Source organism: Suncus etruscus, chromosome 10 (assembly GCF_024139225.1).
Source record: "Suncus etruscus isolate mSunEtr1 chromosome 10, mSunEtr1.pri.cur, whole genome shotgun sequence".
Lineage (NCBI taxonomy): Eukaryota > Metazoa > Chordata > Mammalia > Eulipotyphla > Soricidae > Suncus > Suncus etruscus.
The window spans coordinates 82,431,509-82,448,227 of NC_064857.1; the positions used below are offsets into that span (position 1 = coordinate 82,431,509).

General features: G+C 51.0%; 1 protein-coding gene across 3 annotated transcripts in view; it reads left to right on the forward strand.

Annotated features, from left to right (window-relative positions):
* The window catches only part of ST8SIA5 (ST8 alpha-N-acetyl-neuraminide alpha-2,8-sialyltransferase 5), a 60,139-nt gene extending 43,886 nt beyond the window's left edge, over positions 1-16,253 (forward strand). For 2 of the 3 annotated variants that reach the window (XM_049781557.1, XM_049781558.1), the window contains 5 exons: positions 5,712-5,798; positions 7,148-7,292; positions 11,855-11,967; positions 13,061-13,153; positions 15,187-15,758. In XM_049781557.1, coding sequence (XP_049637514.1) covers positions 5,712-5,798; positions 7,148-7,292; positions 11,855-11,967; positions 13,061-13,153; positions 15,187-15,649 — 901 coding nt within the window. In that variant the 3' untranslated portion in view covers positions 15,650-15,758. Of the gene's footprint in view, positions 1-5,711; positions 5,799-7,147; positions 7,293-11,854; positions 11,968-13,060; positions 13,154-15,186 lie in introns of all 3 variants that reach the window. The other variant, XM_049781556.1, reaches the window with a different exon arrangement.
* The last annotated feature ends 466 nt before the right edge of the window (positions 16,254-16,719 follow it).

The window sequence follows — 16,719 nt, forward strand, 5'->3', positions numbered from 1 at the left end:
CCGTTTTATTCCCATAGTGTTTCCTAAGCCTTGCCAAGAGTGATTCTTGAGAACAGAGCTAGGAGTAAGCCTGAGTGGTGTACCTCCCCTCCCCCCAAAAAACACATTGATCCGGGGATCTTTCTCTCCTTTCTTCTCTCTCTCCCTTATTCCTTTCCTCCTTCCCTCCCTCCCTCCTTCCCTTCCTTCCTTTTCTCCCTCCTTCCTTCCCTCCCTTTCTCTCTCCCTCCCTTCCTTCCCTGCCTCTCTCCCCTCCCTCCTTCCTTCCCTCCCTCCCTCACTTTCCTCCCTCTCTTCCTTTCCTCCTTCCCTCCCTCCCTCCCTTTCCTCCCTCCCTCCCTCCCACCCTCCCTCCCTCCCTCCCTCCCTCCCTCCCTCCTCCTTCCTTCCTTCCTTCCTTCCTTCCTTCCTTCCTTCCTTCCTTCCTTCCTTCCTTCCTTCCTTCCTTCCTTCCTTCCTTCCTTCCTTCCTTCCTTCCTTCCTTCTTTCCTTCACTGTTTCTGGTTCTGGAGTGACCTTCTCATTATGCTCATGTTGTTCCAGGGAGTAAATTTATTATAACACTGTGATTTACCAAGCTGTTCATAAAACAGTTGTTTCAGGAGTTAAATATTCCCATACCAATCCCACCACCAGCATGTCCTTCCTCCCACCAAGGTCCCCAACCTCCCACCCACCACCTCAGCTTGCCCACTTTCAGGCACAATAAATTTACTTCTGATGGTATTATCAGAACTTAGATCAATGAAAGTTAGTTTTTGATAATTGTTTAGCAATTCACAATGGGGTTACTAACGTCATTGTCTGAGGACTTGTTGATAGGTTGGTGCGGGTGGAGTTCCTGTATTGCTATTTAGAGTCTCTTCTTTCTTTCTTTATTATTATTATTAATATTTAAAAAATTAGACACTGCAGTTATAAGGTTGTTCATAATACATTTTTCCTACAGATAAAGTTATAGGTTTAGTTACAGTCATACAATGTACAACAACCTTCACTAATGCACATTTCCCACCACCTGTATTCTCAGTTTCCCTCCCACCCCTGCCTGCCTCTGGAGCAGGTATTTCTCTCTCTCTCTCTCTCTCTCTCTCTCTCTCTCTCTCTCTCTCTCTCTCTCTCTCTCCTACCCCTTTTGACACTGTGATTTGTGCTATTGCTAATTAAAAGGTACCATACATATCACTTTATCCCTTTTCAGCACCCAATTCTTGTCTAGAGTGATCAGAGCCTTTTTCTTTTTAAACCACATCCTAACTGTGCTCAAACACAGGGAGGGAGCCTGGTACCTCTGCTGGAGAGGCCTTTTCTACCTCTATTTCTCCTTTCCGGATGTGTGTGTGAGTTTAGTTCTGAGGCCAAGAGAGAGGTGGGGTGCCAGCATGGTCCCATGGGCAGGATTCTCCAGATTGTGGGTGCCCTTTATGCCCAAGAGAATCAGAGTCCTTGAGCCTGACCATTTACTGTTCCTACACTGGCTCCTAAGCAGTTGAGTGAATGAATGGTGAGGGTGCAGAGGAAACCTGATGGAAGCAGAACCATCAGGGGAAAAGGAGAAGAAAGGAGGCATATAAGGTAGTCATTGTTGGGGCTGGAGAGATAGTACACAACAGTAGGGCATTTGCCTTCCAAGCAGACCCAGGACCAATGGTGGTTTGAATCCCAGCATCCCATATGGTCTCCCATGCCTGCCAGGAGCAATTTCTGAGCACAGAGCCAGGAGTAACCCCCGAGCACTGCCAGGTGTGGACCAAAAACCAAAAAAATAAATATATAAGGTAGTCATTATAACCTCCTTTTTTATTGTCACCCTTTTTAATACCAGGTTAGAACAAAACATGTAACACACTGAAGCTTGTAACAGTGTCAGCTTCAGACAAAAAAGCAATCCATGGTTCCAAGTGTCAAATGCTTTGTTCAGAAGCACTGAGAAAGGCCCATGGGAAGTGTGAGGCTGGCTCTTCCCCAAAGGCCAGCTACACCTTCAGGAGAACCCCTCTGTCCTTGTCTGTCCATGAGGGCTGGGAAACATCAGCACGTCCTGTGGAAAACAACAGGCATGCCAGGGCCTATCTTTGCTGACAGACCATGCAAAGGCACGCTTTTTTTTTAATTAAATATATTTTTTATTTAAGTAACATGATCATATTTGGGTTACAGTCATAACCAGAACACCCCCCTTCACCAGTGCAACATTACCCCCTCCCCCCTTCCCATCCCCTGCCTGTTTTCGAGACAGGCATTCTACTACAGTAATTTGTTTTTAAGTTCAGTGAGTTGTATTTTTTTTTCCTTAAAGGATAAGAGTAAAAAATATAGTAAAGGTGTGATAGTGGCAATCACCAATGTTTGCATAGGTCCAGAAAAATGGAGAAAATGGGAAAAAAAATTCTTTTTTTGTTTTTGTTTTTGTTTTTGTTTTTGGGTCACACCCGGCAGTGCTCAGGGGTTATTCCTGGCTCCAGGCTCAGAAATTGCTCCTGGCAGGCACGGGAGACCACATGGGACGCCGGGATTCGAACCGATGACCTGCATGAAAGGCAAACGCCTTACCTCCATGCTATCTCTCCGGCCCCGAAAAAAAAAATTCTTGACCTGATTACAAAAAGGCCTCACCCCAGAAGTTTATTGGCATAAGACCTACTCTGGGTTCCAGGCATACCAGTCTATCCAACTCCAGTCATTCTCAAGGTTCCGGTGAAACTTTTTCACACTTTAGCTATAGTTGGTATCAGACTTTTATATTTAAAGACTCTGGATTCTGTGCATTTCTTTCGTTGATGTCAGGCTGATGTGGAACATCCTCTAGTTTCAGCATATCATTAAATGCAGAGCGATCTGCTCTGCATGCAGACTGTTGCTGAGTCACCTGGGTGTTGGGAGCACTCTTTGGAGTCAGTCAATGCCAAAGCAGTGGTAGGTCTTCTCTGGTAGAGGCTTGGATCCTGGGAATGTTAAAGACAATTGTGGTTGTTTCCATAGTTCAGGTGTGTGTAGGCGATGCCCATTCTTCTGAGGCCTGAGCCAAATCATTATGTCAATGTTCAGGGTAAAAGGCCTAATTACATTTACCAAATTTGTGTTCCCATCTCTATTAGATAAGAACTTGTTTGTATATGTATTATTTCCCCATTTTAATGAAAGGCACGCTTTTTTAGTCTCTGCATTTCACTGAAGCAGGTTTTGTGCATGACTTTTCATACATGTGGAAGTGTTCTTTTCCCCACCCCTCTTGCTCTAGGTCCTCCCCAGCCCTACTCCTTCATCCCTCGGCATCTTCCCCTGGTCTTGCTTTCCCACTACTTTCAGCAACGCACTCAGATGTTGAGATGCCTCTGAGATACCTTTGAGAATCTGGATCAAGATACTAACCTGCAAAACCCAAGCTTAAATGAAAGCTGGCAGGACTTGGTGGAATGCAGGGAAGAATTTCTGGCTTAAATGAGAAAACAGCAGAGCAGGGGAGATAGCAGAGGAACCCCGCATTTGCTTCATGTGCAGCTGTGGACCCTGGTATGAACCCCTGGCAGCATGTATTGGGCGCCAGGCACCACCAGGGGTTACTCTTAAGCACAGAGACAGGAATAGCCCCGAGTGCTGCTGAGTGTGGCCCCCATATTGTGGCCTCCAAAAGCAGTTACCATGAAAAGGGAACTGCATCCAAGTGAATGAAACCTGTGTGTACAAGAGTTTGGAAGTAAGGGCATGATGCTCAGATCTGGAACAAACAAATCATCAATGAGAAGGAGATGAGGGTCCTGTGGAGGGCATAGCATGTGTGCTTCAGGGAGTGTTGAGTGTTGGGTGCATTTGTTTAGTCATGAGCATTTACCTAGTGCCACATTCTGCCGAGCTCTGTTCTAAGAAGCTGAAGTTCCAGCACTGGGATCGTGTCGATGGCAAAATTCTAAGTATGGACATGGAAATTGGCATCTTAAGAACCATTTGTTTGAGACTGAATTGATAGCACAGTGGGTAGGGCATTTGCCTTGCAAGGAGCCAACCTAGTTTTGAATCCTGTTATTCCTTATGATCCCACAAGCTTGCCAGGAGTAAATTGTGTGTGCAGATCAGAAATGACCCCGGCCAAAAAAAAAACAAAAACAAAAACAAAAAACAAAGAATGAACTGTTGGGGGCCGGGCGGTGGCGCTAAAGGTAAGGTGCCTGCCTTGCCTGCGCTAGCCTTGGACGGACCGCGGTTCGATCCCCCGGTGTCCCATATGGTCCCCCGAGCCAGGAGCAACTTCTGAGCACATAGCCAGGAGTAAACCCTGAGCGTTACCGGGTGTGGCCCAAAAAAAAAAAAAAAAAAAAAAAAAAAGAATGAACTGTTGAATTATTTTGTTGGGCTCCATCAAAGGGAAAGAGGGATGTGGTGTGACTGGTCCTTTTCCAAAAGGTGCTTTAAGGCTCTCACATGCAGAGTTGTTACACCCCAAGCAGCACAAGTCTTGCAGATGCATATTTCACTTCCTCACCCCCTAGAACTGTGATCTGCCCTTGTGAGGGAACAGACAAAGACATGAGCTTGAGCTTGTTGTGATGAAACCCCTGTGTGCCAAGTGGAGTGGGGTCATCACAGACCCGCCTAGTGCTGGGAAGCTGCCCAATCCCCTTTCTGGGAGAAGCTGGTCATCTTCTGAGGATGAGAAGGTTGCAAGACTGCTTAAAAATATACCCAGGGTTTGTTTTGGTTAGCAAAGTATGGTTGGAATTAGGGGCTGAAGCAGTATTACAGTAGGTGGAGTGTTTGCCTTGCATGTGGCCAACCTGGGATCCCATATGGTTCCTCGAGCCTGCCAGGAGTGCAAAGCCAGGAGTAATGGGGCCAGAAAAATAGCATGGAGGTAGGGTGTTTGCCTTGCATGCAGAAGGATGGTGGTTCAAATCCCGGCATCCCACATGGTCCCCTGAGCCTGCCAGGAGTGATTTCTGAGCATAGAGCCAGGAGTGACCCCTGAGTGCTGCTGGGTGTGACCCATAAACCATAAAAAAAAAAAAAGCCAGGAGTAACTCCTGAACACTGCCAGGTATGCCCTAAAATAAAAAACCAAGCAATCAAACAAACAAAAAAAGCAAAGTATGGAAAGAACTGGAGCAATAGTACAGTGGGTAAGGCACTTGCCATGCATGTGGCTGGCCCAGATTCAATCCCTGGTTTCCCTGACGGTCTCTGGAGTGATTTCTGTGCATTGGCATAAACCTTGAGTAAGGAGCCCAGGGATCACTCCCAGAAGTGCTTTTATGGGGTCATCCCTGAACATAGCATGCTGGGTGTGGTCTGGAAACTAAAACAAGATCACAAACAAGCTAAAGCACGGATGCAGAAATGATGGTCAGAGGTGAGATGACTTAGGATCCTCAGGAACGGGCCACGTAGCTCATCATGGGTGCCATATGAGGAACATTGGGATGGCTGGGAGGCAGTGTGGGCAGGCACAGGACCGGCAAGTTTCAAGAATGTCTGTGTACCTGGAAGCCTGGCACAGCCCCTTGCTGTCTGATACCTGTCCACTGGTGAGCTCTTGAGTTGGTGGTTTGCACAAGAACTGGGAGCTGGCAGGAGACTCCTCTCCATGAAACAGGAAAATGGGGAGCATGGAGGAGCGGCCACGGTCCAGCCGGGAGGAATGCAGGTGGGACATATATTGAGGGATGAGAATCCAGCCCAGCCCCTCACTCACTACCTGTCTGTGCTCCTCTCCCAAGGGTGAAGCAGACGGAGCTGTTCGACAGGTGGCGGAGCCTGCAGATGTGCAAATGGGCCATGAACATCTCAGAAGCCAACCATTTCAAGTACCAACTCTTTTCCTTCCAGACAGCCCTTGCTTCTCTGCTCCCCTACTCCTCTTTCCTGTCTCCCCAAAGCTGCCCCTGATTGGGATTTGGAATCTGGCCCAAAGACAGGCTGTGTCTCATTATCCCAGGTTGCCTGGGCACCATGACTCTGCTGGGCTGAGTGTTCTCACTTGCTGGCTCCTTTTCTCCCAGGACAGTAATGGGCTGTGGGGCCCCAGCAATATAGGTGTTAGGTCTCTTCCTTGGGGTCTCTCCTCTTTTCTGAGCAACTGCTCTGACTCAGCACTTGGGTTCCTTAGCCTCCTGGGGGGCCTGAACCATAATAGGACCTTATTCTACTCGGCTCCAACAGAAACTAGTAGAATATGCATCTGCAGGATAGTTAGATATTGTTTGTTTTTAGGTTATATTCAGCGATGTTTATGAGTTACTTCTGGCTTTTTCCCTTCCCTCCCCTTCCCTCCCCTCCCTTCCCCTCCCATTCCCTTCCCTCCTCTCCCCTCCCCTTCCCTTCCCTTCCCTCCCCTCCCTTCCCTTCCCCTCTCCTCTCCTCCCCTCCCCTCCCCTTCCCTTCCCTTCCCTCCCCTCCCTTCCCTTCCCCTCTCCTCTCCTCCCCTCCCCTCCCCTTCCCTTCCCTTCCCTTCCCTCCCCTCCTCTCCCCTCCCCTCCCCTTCCCTTCCCTCCCCTCCCTTCCCTTCCCCTCTCCTCTCCTCCCCTCCCCTCCCCTTCTCTCCCCTCCCCTCCTCTCCCCTCCCCTTCCCTTCCCTCCCCTCCCTTCCCCTCCCCTCCCCTCCCCTCCCCTCCCCTCCTCTCCCCTCCCCTTCCCTTCCCTTCCCATGACCATATGTATGCTGGGGATTGAACCTAGGTTGGCCAAGCACCTCCCTATTGTATGATTGATCCAGCCCCACAATGTCCATCTCAACAAGAGGTAGTTTAATCTTTTCCTCCTTCTTCCCGTCCCCTTACTATTGCAGCTGTGATTTCTGTCATGTTGGCTGATTGCTGAGCATGTGTGTGGGGTCTGGAAAAGGGGCCTCCCCGCCACCAGGGCCTTCCACTCTGGCAGCCTGAAGTCAGCTGATGGCACCCAGACTGCTCGTGGACTCCAGAGGCCAGTGCAGTCCGGGAATGGGCTGGCTGGAGCTTTTAAAGAAAAGTGAAACAGCAGGAGGGGCTGGAAGGGCTCTGGGCAGCTGGGACAGCATGATCAGAGGCATGGGATATGGATGCAGGAGGACAGGGTTCCCCATCTCCTTCAGGGCCTTGGTTCCATGACCACTTTGTTGTCCATGGGGCCAGGCTCTGCCTTGGCATCACCAGCCTGTCCCCCTCTTCTCCGGCAGGTCCACACTGTCCAGGTGCTGCAACGCCCCGTCCTTCCTCTTTACTACGCAGAAGAATACACCTCTGGGGACGAAGCTTAAGTACGAGGTGGACACCAGTGGCATCTTCCACATCAACCAGGAGATCTTCCGCATGTTCCCCAAGGTTCGGCTCAGGCAGGCAGCAGGTGGAGGGACTGACTCAGTATGGTTCGTGTGAGCAGCAGGGCAGTGGGCCTATTACTCTGCCCTCTGCACATAGTGGTCCTGGCCCCACTAGTCGTTCTGCTCTGCTTCTGGGAGCTTTCTGGGGTCCTCTGGGACTTCTAGGATCCTCTCTAGGCATCCTCTAGGGTCCTTTCTTTGACTACCAGTTAGCTGTTATTTTAGTGATTTTTGGGGAGCAGGTGTTTGTTTCTGTTTTCCATTCCTTATTTTTTTTGTCCATACCTGGTGACGTTCAGGGGTTATTCTTGGTAGGCTGGTGGGGGAGGGGACCATATGGGATGCCAGAAATCGAACCCAGGTTGGTCACATGCAAGGTAAATGCCCTACTTGCTGCATTATCTCTCTGGTCCCTGTTTTCTGTGCTTGCCTGGCCTGTAGAAGGTTCCCTAAGATGTCTGGGAGTATGATGAAGTAATGATTCCTCATCCCAGGGAGGCAGGAGATCAAAACCTGTAAATCCAAAGGTGTGTGACCAAGAAATCCTAACAGTACAAAGCAAGGCCCTGGAAGTCTGATGTGGTCCAAGTCAGCCTTGTGTGGTTGGTCATAGGTCCCACAAAGACCATGTATCCCTGTCTGTTCTGCTGGAGTGTGCACTAATATCAGACATTTACTCCATTCCTTTTACCTAAAACAAATGAGGGTGTCTCCTCTGTGGAAAAGTCGCGTGGTCAGGATCCAGAGAGACATCAGGATAACAGGTATCCTTACAGGAGTTAGGTTTCTTACAGGCATTGTGCTTGCCTTGTTTGAGACCAACCCTATTTTGATCCCTGAAGCCTCATGTAGTCCTTGAACCCCACGAGGTTAACACCAGGAGGGACTCCTGAGCACAGAGCCTGGAGTACTGCCAGGTGTGGCCGCCCCCAAAGAAAATCATGTGATTTTCTTGTGAAAATCTGACACTTGTGCTTCCTGTAAGGTTGGCTGTGGCCATCTGACTGTATTGTATGGTTGTGGGTAATGCTTTCAGTAGCCACAAGACCCTTGACAGCAAGAAGTTTCCCTTCCACTCAGACCTAAAAGCAGCTCAGAGGTGGCTGGTTCTCCCAGGGCTAGTGTGGCGCCCTCTGGTGGAGGATTCCATAGAGCTCCTCATTCACTGCTTCTCTACTGTGTGAGATTTTTCAGGAGGGCCTTCGAGAAGGAGGCTCTCTGGGATGAGTTCATAGCCACTGCTGGAGAAGGCCAGGTGGGTGGAGGTCTTTGCAGGGTGGTTTGTAAAGATGCCTAGTGGGGGCAGGTATAGTTTTTTCAGGAGACAACTTGAGGTTCTGGGTTTAGGGGAGAACCCTAGGGGTTCGTGGCCTTCTTTTACTCATTGGAGAATGTTGGCATGAATGTGTTGAGAGTGCCTGTCATGAGAATGTTGGCAGGGGGCAGGTGGGGGATGCTAGGGAGGAGCTGGCAGTAGGGAGGTTTCTGATGAGCCCCCCCTCCCCCAACTCACATCCCAGTGCAGGAGGAGAGGGGGAGAGGGGGAGCTGCCGAGAACACGAGGCCGCCACAGCAGGTGAATCCATGTCTCACACAGGTGGTGCCTGTCAGTTGTGACATATGGGTTCAAGCAGGACTGAGGGTCCAGAACCACAGGGAGCTGGAGGTGGCTTGCCAAGTGCTCTCTGGAAAGGATAATAAATATTTCAGGCTCTGCAAGCCATATGGCACCTGTCACAGCCACTCACCTCTATGGTTTTGGTGTGCAAGGAAACAGAGATAATGGATACACAAGCCAGTGAAGCTTAAAAACACAAAATTCCGGGGCCGGAGCAATGGTGCAGCAGTAGCGCATTTGCCTTGCAAGCAGCTGACCCAGGACAAACTGTGGTTTGATTCCCCCGGCATCCCATATGGTCCCTTAAGCCAGGAGCAATTTCTGAGTGCATAGCCAGGAGTAACCCCTGAACATCACCAGGTGCAGTCCAAAAAAAATACAAAATTTCCACTCACTGAACTCTCTACTCAGTCACCTACCCATATATTCTTACAGTATTCCATCATTCCCCCATTCATTCATTCATCCATCAATCCATCCATCCATCCATCCATTTTTTCAGGCATCTAACATATACCTATCTATCATTCCACTAATGCATCCCTCAGTTCATCCATCCATTCACCCATCCATCCATCAGGCATCCATCATTTGTCCAACCATCCATCTGTCCTTCTATCCACTCATCCATCCATCCATCCATCCATCCATCTATTCATCCAGCTACCCATCCATCATTCCATCCACCCACTCATCCACCCATTCTACCTTCTATCATTTTGGCAAATATGCCTTTATTTGTTCAAAAGTACTTACTATGTACTTCCTACATAACAGACAATTTTAGGAATGAGGCATACAGGGTGAATGAATAGACAAAGTTCTTGTCCCTAGAGAGCTCATGTTTTTACTTGCAAAAGACAATGAACAAATAAGCAAATATGGGCACATTATAATTTAGGAAAATAAAACCAAATCTATTCATAGCTGTGGGTTGTAAGAAAACAGATCTGGTCAGATGTGGCCCAAGAGCCAAGATTTATCTTCCTCTTAATCAGAAAATGTCATCTACAAGTGTTTTCCTCCAGGAAAAATTTTTTTTTGAGTTTTTAATAAATGGACCTTCCTGGTCTCGTACCCCTACCTGGAAGATTCTGTAATTCAGGGATGGAGTTTAGGAATTCAGCAAGCAACACTGCAGCCTTGATAAACTGATATTTGGGCATTGCTGACCTCTATGAAAAGCCTTTGTTGATCTTGCCCAAGAAGACTTTGGCTTCTTTTCTTTGTGGTAAAAGTCAATGTCACTTCTCCCATCGTCCCCCCCCCCATTGTGAAACCCTGGGCTGTCCCTCCAGGGAAGAGGGGCCATGGAGGACAGTCCCCAGAGATAAATGCAACATGTCCTCCAGAAATTTTTGATTCCTCGGATCTCTGAGTGCCAATGGGCTGCACTCATACAGGAGTATGTAGGTGGTGTTGGGAGCAAAGCTACTCAGCTAACATCTGGACATCAGAGATGGAGAGGACTGGCTCATTTACTGCTAATGATTCCATCTCTGTGCCAAGATGCCTTTGTGATTAGCACTTCTCTGCTAAGTTGGGGACAGTTTTGGTTATAACAGGGATATTCCTGAACTCTCACAGCCAAAGGCCAGGCACTGCTGAGCCAGCCCCTTGACAATGAGAGTATGGCCTCTTGTGTCACAAGGCACAGAACAAATAACAAGAAATACTCCATACCCACCTCATTATGCCAACAAGGAAACTCGAATCTCCAGCAAATTTTATAAAACACAAGAGACTTGTTCATAGTTCTCTTATCTCATTATGGGGCAATGAACCAGGGTTCAATTTGGCTTTTTCTTTGGGGGGGGGAGGGCACACCTGACAGTAATCAGAGGTTACACTTAGTGCTGTGCTCAGGGTTCATTTCAGGCAAGGTCAGGGGACCCTATGGGGTATTGGGGATCAAACTGAAGCTGGCTATGTGCAAGGCAAGTTTCCTATCCATTGTACTATCGCCCTATCCCCATCAGTTTTTTTTTTTTTAACTCTAGCCTCCAATTCCAGTTAGCCTAGACTTCATTGGTTTTGCTTTCTGAGTTTTCTGCTTCTGGGCAAGCTAAGGGCATGGGATGCTTAAACCTTGCCTCCAAATCTATGTTCTTGCTAGTGTTGGGATCTCCCAACACTAGCCATCTAGAGCATCAATCAGGCACAATCAGGTGAGATTGTAGTCAGTCAACAATCACTTCTTCCTGCTGCTTTATCTGATCCCAGAAATTTATCCTGGAACTTTGAGGGGCAGCCAGTGGGGGGGTGACAGGGTCACATGAGGTGAGATGAAGGGCTAGAAATCATGTGCTTTGCATGCTGAGTGCCCAGATTAATAGCCTGCACCAACTCGTCCCCTGAGCATTGAGCTGGGAGTAGCTGAGTGAGGTGATCACTCAGTTCTCACAGTGCTCCTGAGAAAGTTCTGAGCCCCAATTTTGCCCTGTGCTTGAGGCTCTTTCCCTGGATACCAAAGGAGCCTGATCTCTCTAAGGCCTGCTCAGCTCATGACCTCTTGTTCCTGCTGTCCCCAATCCCTAGTATCTGTCTCTGCTCATAGGGTTTTCTGGGCCAGTGCCTTCCTCTGGAAAGGGCTCTGGTGCCCAGATGTTCCTGCTCTCCTCTCTGTAGCCATCATCTTCCTGAACACACATGCATCCAGCATCACAGCCTATTCTAGAAGTGTTTAGAGACTGAGCTGGTGGTGCAGGGAAGGCCAGAGTGTGGGTCGTAGAGACCAGCCCTGTCTCTCCTGTCTGGGAGTTGGAGGCACCTGGGCCAATAAAGTAGGCTCTGTACAAGGCTCCCTGTCACCCCAGTCCAGTCTTGTGGTGTTTCCTCTCCCCCACTACAGCACCAACCCCCTTCCTCCCATGCTGGTCTGGCCGACCTAGAGGCAGAGCTGTGGGGAGGACAGGGGTGGCATCTGAGCAGGTGTGTCCCCACAGGACATGCCGTACAACCGCTCCCAGTTTAAGAAGTGTGCCGTGGTGGGCAATGGTGGCATCCTGAAGAACAGCCGCTGTGGACATGAGATTGACAGCGCTGACTTCGTCTTCCGGTAACAGAATGGCCTTCCATGCCCCTGCCTGGCCCTGCCCTACTCAGTTTGTCGCCATGTTCCCTGATGTCCTTGTTATCACCGTCTTCACTGGGGAGGAGCCAGAGGACCTGAAATCAGCTGTTCCTCAGCCAGCCTGGAAATATTCCAGCAGTCATTGTTCCTACACCTGAGTCCTTTCCCCTGAGCTTTCCTGCATGAAGACAGTCCTTTAGGGCCCCCAGTCCTGCTGGGGGGCTGCTTTATCTCTGCCCTTGACCTCTCATCTCCCTCATCTCCCTCCCTACCTCACACCCAGAAGTGCTCTTTCCCCAACCCAGCAGTATATATCTCCTGACTGGGATACCTGTACCCCCACACCCCCACTGAACACCCCTTTTACTCTGTCTCCTGTTTGCTTCTGTCACATCCCTGCACACACAGCGTTTGCAGCCCACACAGAGCAGAGTGTCTGTGAGCCAATCACTGTGGGACCCTGAATGTTCCCGAAGCCCCAGTCCCAGACCCGAAACCCTTTCCCACCCCAGGCTCGCTGCCCTCCTCCCTGCCCCTGTCCAAGGTGCTGTTGCCAGCAAATGCACCCTCAACCACACGCTGGGAAACCAACCAGCACACACATGACACCTTTCCCTCCTGGCCTACACCGTGGGTCTTCCTCAACCCAAACTCAGGGGTCTCCAAGATGCTTTGCTGCCTGGGGCCCTTAGTGGGAGGGGTCTGCTCACTGGACTTCCCTGCCTACCTCCTACTCAGCCCTTCAGAGCCGACAGAGAGGATCTTGCTGTCCCACACTTCTCCCCAAATGCATTTCATGGCTGCCGGGATCCCCCACTGCTTCCTCCTAAGCTTTTTGACCCAATTGTCCTGCAAGGGTCCAGGGAACACTAGGCCTAATCACTGCAGCAGGTGTCCCTCTGCTTGGAACCTCAGCAAAACCAGGGACTGGGCCTGGTCTGTGTCCCACAGCCCAGCGTGGGAGAGCCCCTTATGGGCTGCCCTGTGCACCCCTTCACCCTTTCTTTGAGCCGAGCCTCATCTGCTGCCCAGCACCATGGACAGGGACTTGACTGGATGCCTCCTGTCTCTTCTGCAGGTGCAACCTGCCCCCTATATCAGAGAAGTACATCATGGACGTGGGGGTGAAGACGGATGTGGTCACTGTAAACCCCAGTATCATCACCGAGAGGTCAGTGGCCTTTTCTAAACCTGGACTGTCCAACATGGTAGCCAGTAGGTGTGTGTGGTCCAGGCACTGGGCATGTGGCCAGTCTTGGTCTGAATTATGCCTTTGGAGAAAGTGTACTCAGATTTCAAAGTCTTCCTGTGCAAAACAGGATGCAGGCCTTATTCATTATTTGTCACTGATTATTTGTTGATTGCCTCTATTCTGGTCCTTTTTGGCTCAAGGAAACATCAGAACTCATTGCAGCCAATTTTTTCTTTCGCTGAAATGTGCTTATGGCACATTTAAAAGTGCAGATACACATCTTGTTTTTATTTGGACAGCACTTGTCTGATGTTCTTTTCCTAAGGATGGGTCAGAGAGTTTTCCAGAATGTGGCTGGGGGTTGGTGGTGATGGGGGGGTAGTCAGGAAGGGACCCCTTTCACCACCACCTTGTGGGATCCATCTGCCCCTCCGCCTGCTCCAACGGAGGGGCTCATGTGTCAGAAGAAGGATGAGGAGTGGTCAGAGGTGTGAGAGGAATCACCGGAACACTCTCAGGGAAGGCAAAGGTGAAAGAGAGGTCAGGAGAATGGGGGTCTGTGTTAAGTTTTCTTGGGGACGGGGTCCTGGAGAAAGATGGTGTGGTGAAGGGCAGGAGCTCCTAGGGAAAGCCTTTACTCCCTGTGCATGGGCCATCTGAGCCCCTGAGGTCCATTTGGGCTCAACTCTGCCTTCCCTTCGGCTCTCCCACTTGGGCACCTACACTTTTGTCTTTAAAAAATTTTTTTAGAGGCCGGAGCCATAGCTCAGTGATAGGGCGTTTGCCTTGCAAGCAGCTGATCCAGGGCAGGCCTTGTTTCAATCCCTGGCTCCCTCAAGCCAGGAGCGATTTCTGAGCACATAGCCAGGAGTAACCTCTGAGCGTCACTGTGTGTGGCCCAAAAACCAATAAGTAAGGGGCCAGAGAGATAGCATGGAGGTAAGGCATTTACCTTTCATGCAGAAGGTCATCGGTTCGAATCCCGGTGTCCCATATGGACCCCCGAGCCTGCCAGGAGCGATTTCTGAGCACGGAGCCAGGAAAAACCCCTGAGCACTGCCGGGTGTGACCCAAAAACCACACACACACACACACACACACACACACACACACAAAAACACCAAACCAATAAGTAAATAAATAAATAAAATCTTTGTTTTGGAGCCACACCAGATGGTGTGTGGGACTTAATCCTGGCTCTGCACTCAGGAGTCACTCCTGGGGTGCCAGAAATCGAATCTAGGTTGACCGTGTGCAAGGCTAGCGCCCTATCTCCTGCGCTCTTATTCCTCTGGCCCTTTCTGTACTCCCTAGCCATGAGTGTCCCATGAAGGCTGACCCATGTGCTAAGATGCTGGGAGTGGCTGAAGACTCGGGAGGAGATGGCCGCAGGCTGGGGAGGGGGTGAGAGTAGAGGTACGCTGAGACTTGGGGGAGATATCTGGAGAACAGGGGGAGGTGGCCGTAGGCTTGGGGGTGAGGGGGAAGGTACCCTGAGACTTGGGGAGGTATCTGGAGGCTGGGGGCTGTGGCTGCAGGCTGGGGGCTGAGGGGAGAGGTACCCTGAGATTTGGGGGAGATATCTGGAGACTGGGGGGCGGTGGCCGCAGGTTTGGGGGTGAGGGGGGAGTTGGCTTGAGACATGGGGGAGATATCTGGAGTCTGGGGAGCAGTGGCCACAGACTGGGGGGCGAGGGGGAAGGTACCCTGAGACTTGGGGAGGTATCTGGAGGCTGGGGGCTGTGGCTGCAGGCTGGGGGGTGAGAGGAGAGGTACCCTGAGATTTGGGGGAGATATCTGGAGACTGGGGGGCGGTGGCCGCAGGTTTGGGGGTGAGGGGGGAGTTGGCTTGAGACGTGGGGGAGATATCTGGAGGCTGGGGAGAGGTGGCCACAGACTGGGGGGCGAGGGGGAAGGTACCCTGAGACTTGGGGAGGTATCTGGAGACCGGGGGCTATGGCCTGGGAGTCCCCTGAGCCCGCCCCACCGATGGTTCCACGTCCCCCGCGCAGGTTCCACAAGCTGGAGAAGTGGCGGCGGCCGTTCTACCGCGTGCTGCAGGTGTACGCGAACGCGTCGGTGCTGCTGCCGGCCTTCTACAACACGCGCAACACGGACGTGTCGATGCGCGTCAGGTACGCGCTGGACGACTTCGGGGCGCCGCAGGCCGTGTACTACTTCCACCCGCAGTACCTGCTCAACGCGTCGCGCTTCTGGCTCACGCTGGGCGTGCGCGCCAAGCGCATCAGCACCGGCCTCATCCTGGCCACCGCGGCGCTGGAGCTGTGCGAGGAGGTGCACCTCTTCGGCTTCTGGGCCTTCCCCATGAACCCCGCGGGCCTCTCCATCCCCCACCACTACTACGACAACGTCAAGCCCCGGCCCGGCTTCCACGCCATGCCCTCGGAGATCTTCAACTTTTTGCACCTGCACAGCCGCGGCGTCCTGCGCGTGCACACGGGCACCTGCAGCTGATGCTGAGCCGCTCTGGGCACTGCTGGGCGCGCCCTCCTCGCCTTGGGGCGCCTTCAGTCCTGGCACTGCTGGGTAGGGGTGTGTGTCTGTGTGTGCGCGCGGGGAAGGTTGTGATTCCCCCCACTCCCTGGCCAGGACGGGGTGACTCTGCCCCACGCCTGGAGGCCGTGCGCTGCCCACCGATGAACATGATATGGGGGCATCCCTCCCTTAGGTGGTCCACCCTCATTTCTGGTTATTTGGCTGGACCCAAAGCACATTTCCATTCCACGTTAGCACCTACGAGAGCACAAAGATTAGCTGGGAAGCCTTGAGAGAAAGGAGAACAGGCTCGGGGACTGGAGAAGGGACTTAGGGCAAAGATTCTAATTTGAATTGAGTTTTGGGGGGCACTGACTTTTTTATTTATATTTATTTTTTGCTTTTTTGGGCCACACCCAGCGGCCACACTCGGGTTAATCCTGGCTCTGCGCTCCGAAATTATTCCTGACAGGCTCAGGGAATCAACCATATGGGATGCCGAAGATTGAACCCGGGTGGACTGCGTGCAAGGCAGGTGTCCTCCCCATTGTGCTGTTACTCTAGTCCTTGGGGGGCGGTCCTGATTTTTTATACCGAGACCATCCCTGGAATTTGCTTTCTTGAGTCTCACAGCTTCAAGACTAACCCCACAGCCAGATGTTCCTGTGAAGACAGTGGTGCAGAGAGTACAGACCCTATCCCTGCGCAAAAGGGCTACTCTAGCATCTAATGCCGTGGGCTCTTTGCTGAGGTCACTCTCCCCCTATTAAAAAAAAAAATCCACCACTTCCTCAGACACACGGTCTCAAGTGCTGGGTTTGATCCAGCCCTGGATCTTTGAAGAATTCGACCAGTCATTTGCACTGAGGTTTTCAAGCCAATGTTATCGACTCGGTTAAGTGCTTAGCAATTGCGCTGCTTCCTCTTCTGTCTCCGTGTTTTCAGCTCTGTTTGGACCAGGAGTTATTTATAAGAGCCTTTCCTCCAACTATCGCAGAATCCTGCTGTGTCATGCTGCTGTATCAGAACCACCAGGCTCCAGGCTGCCA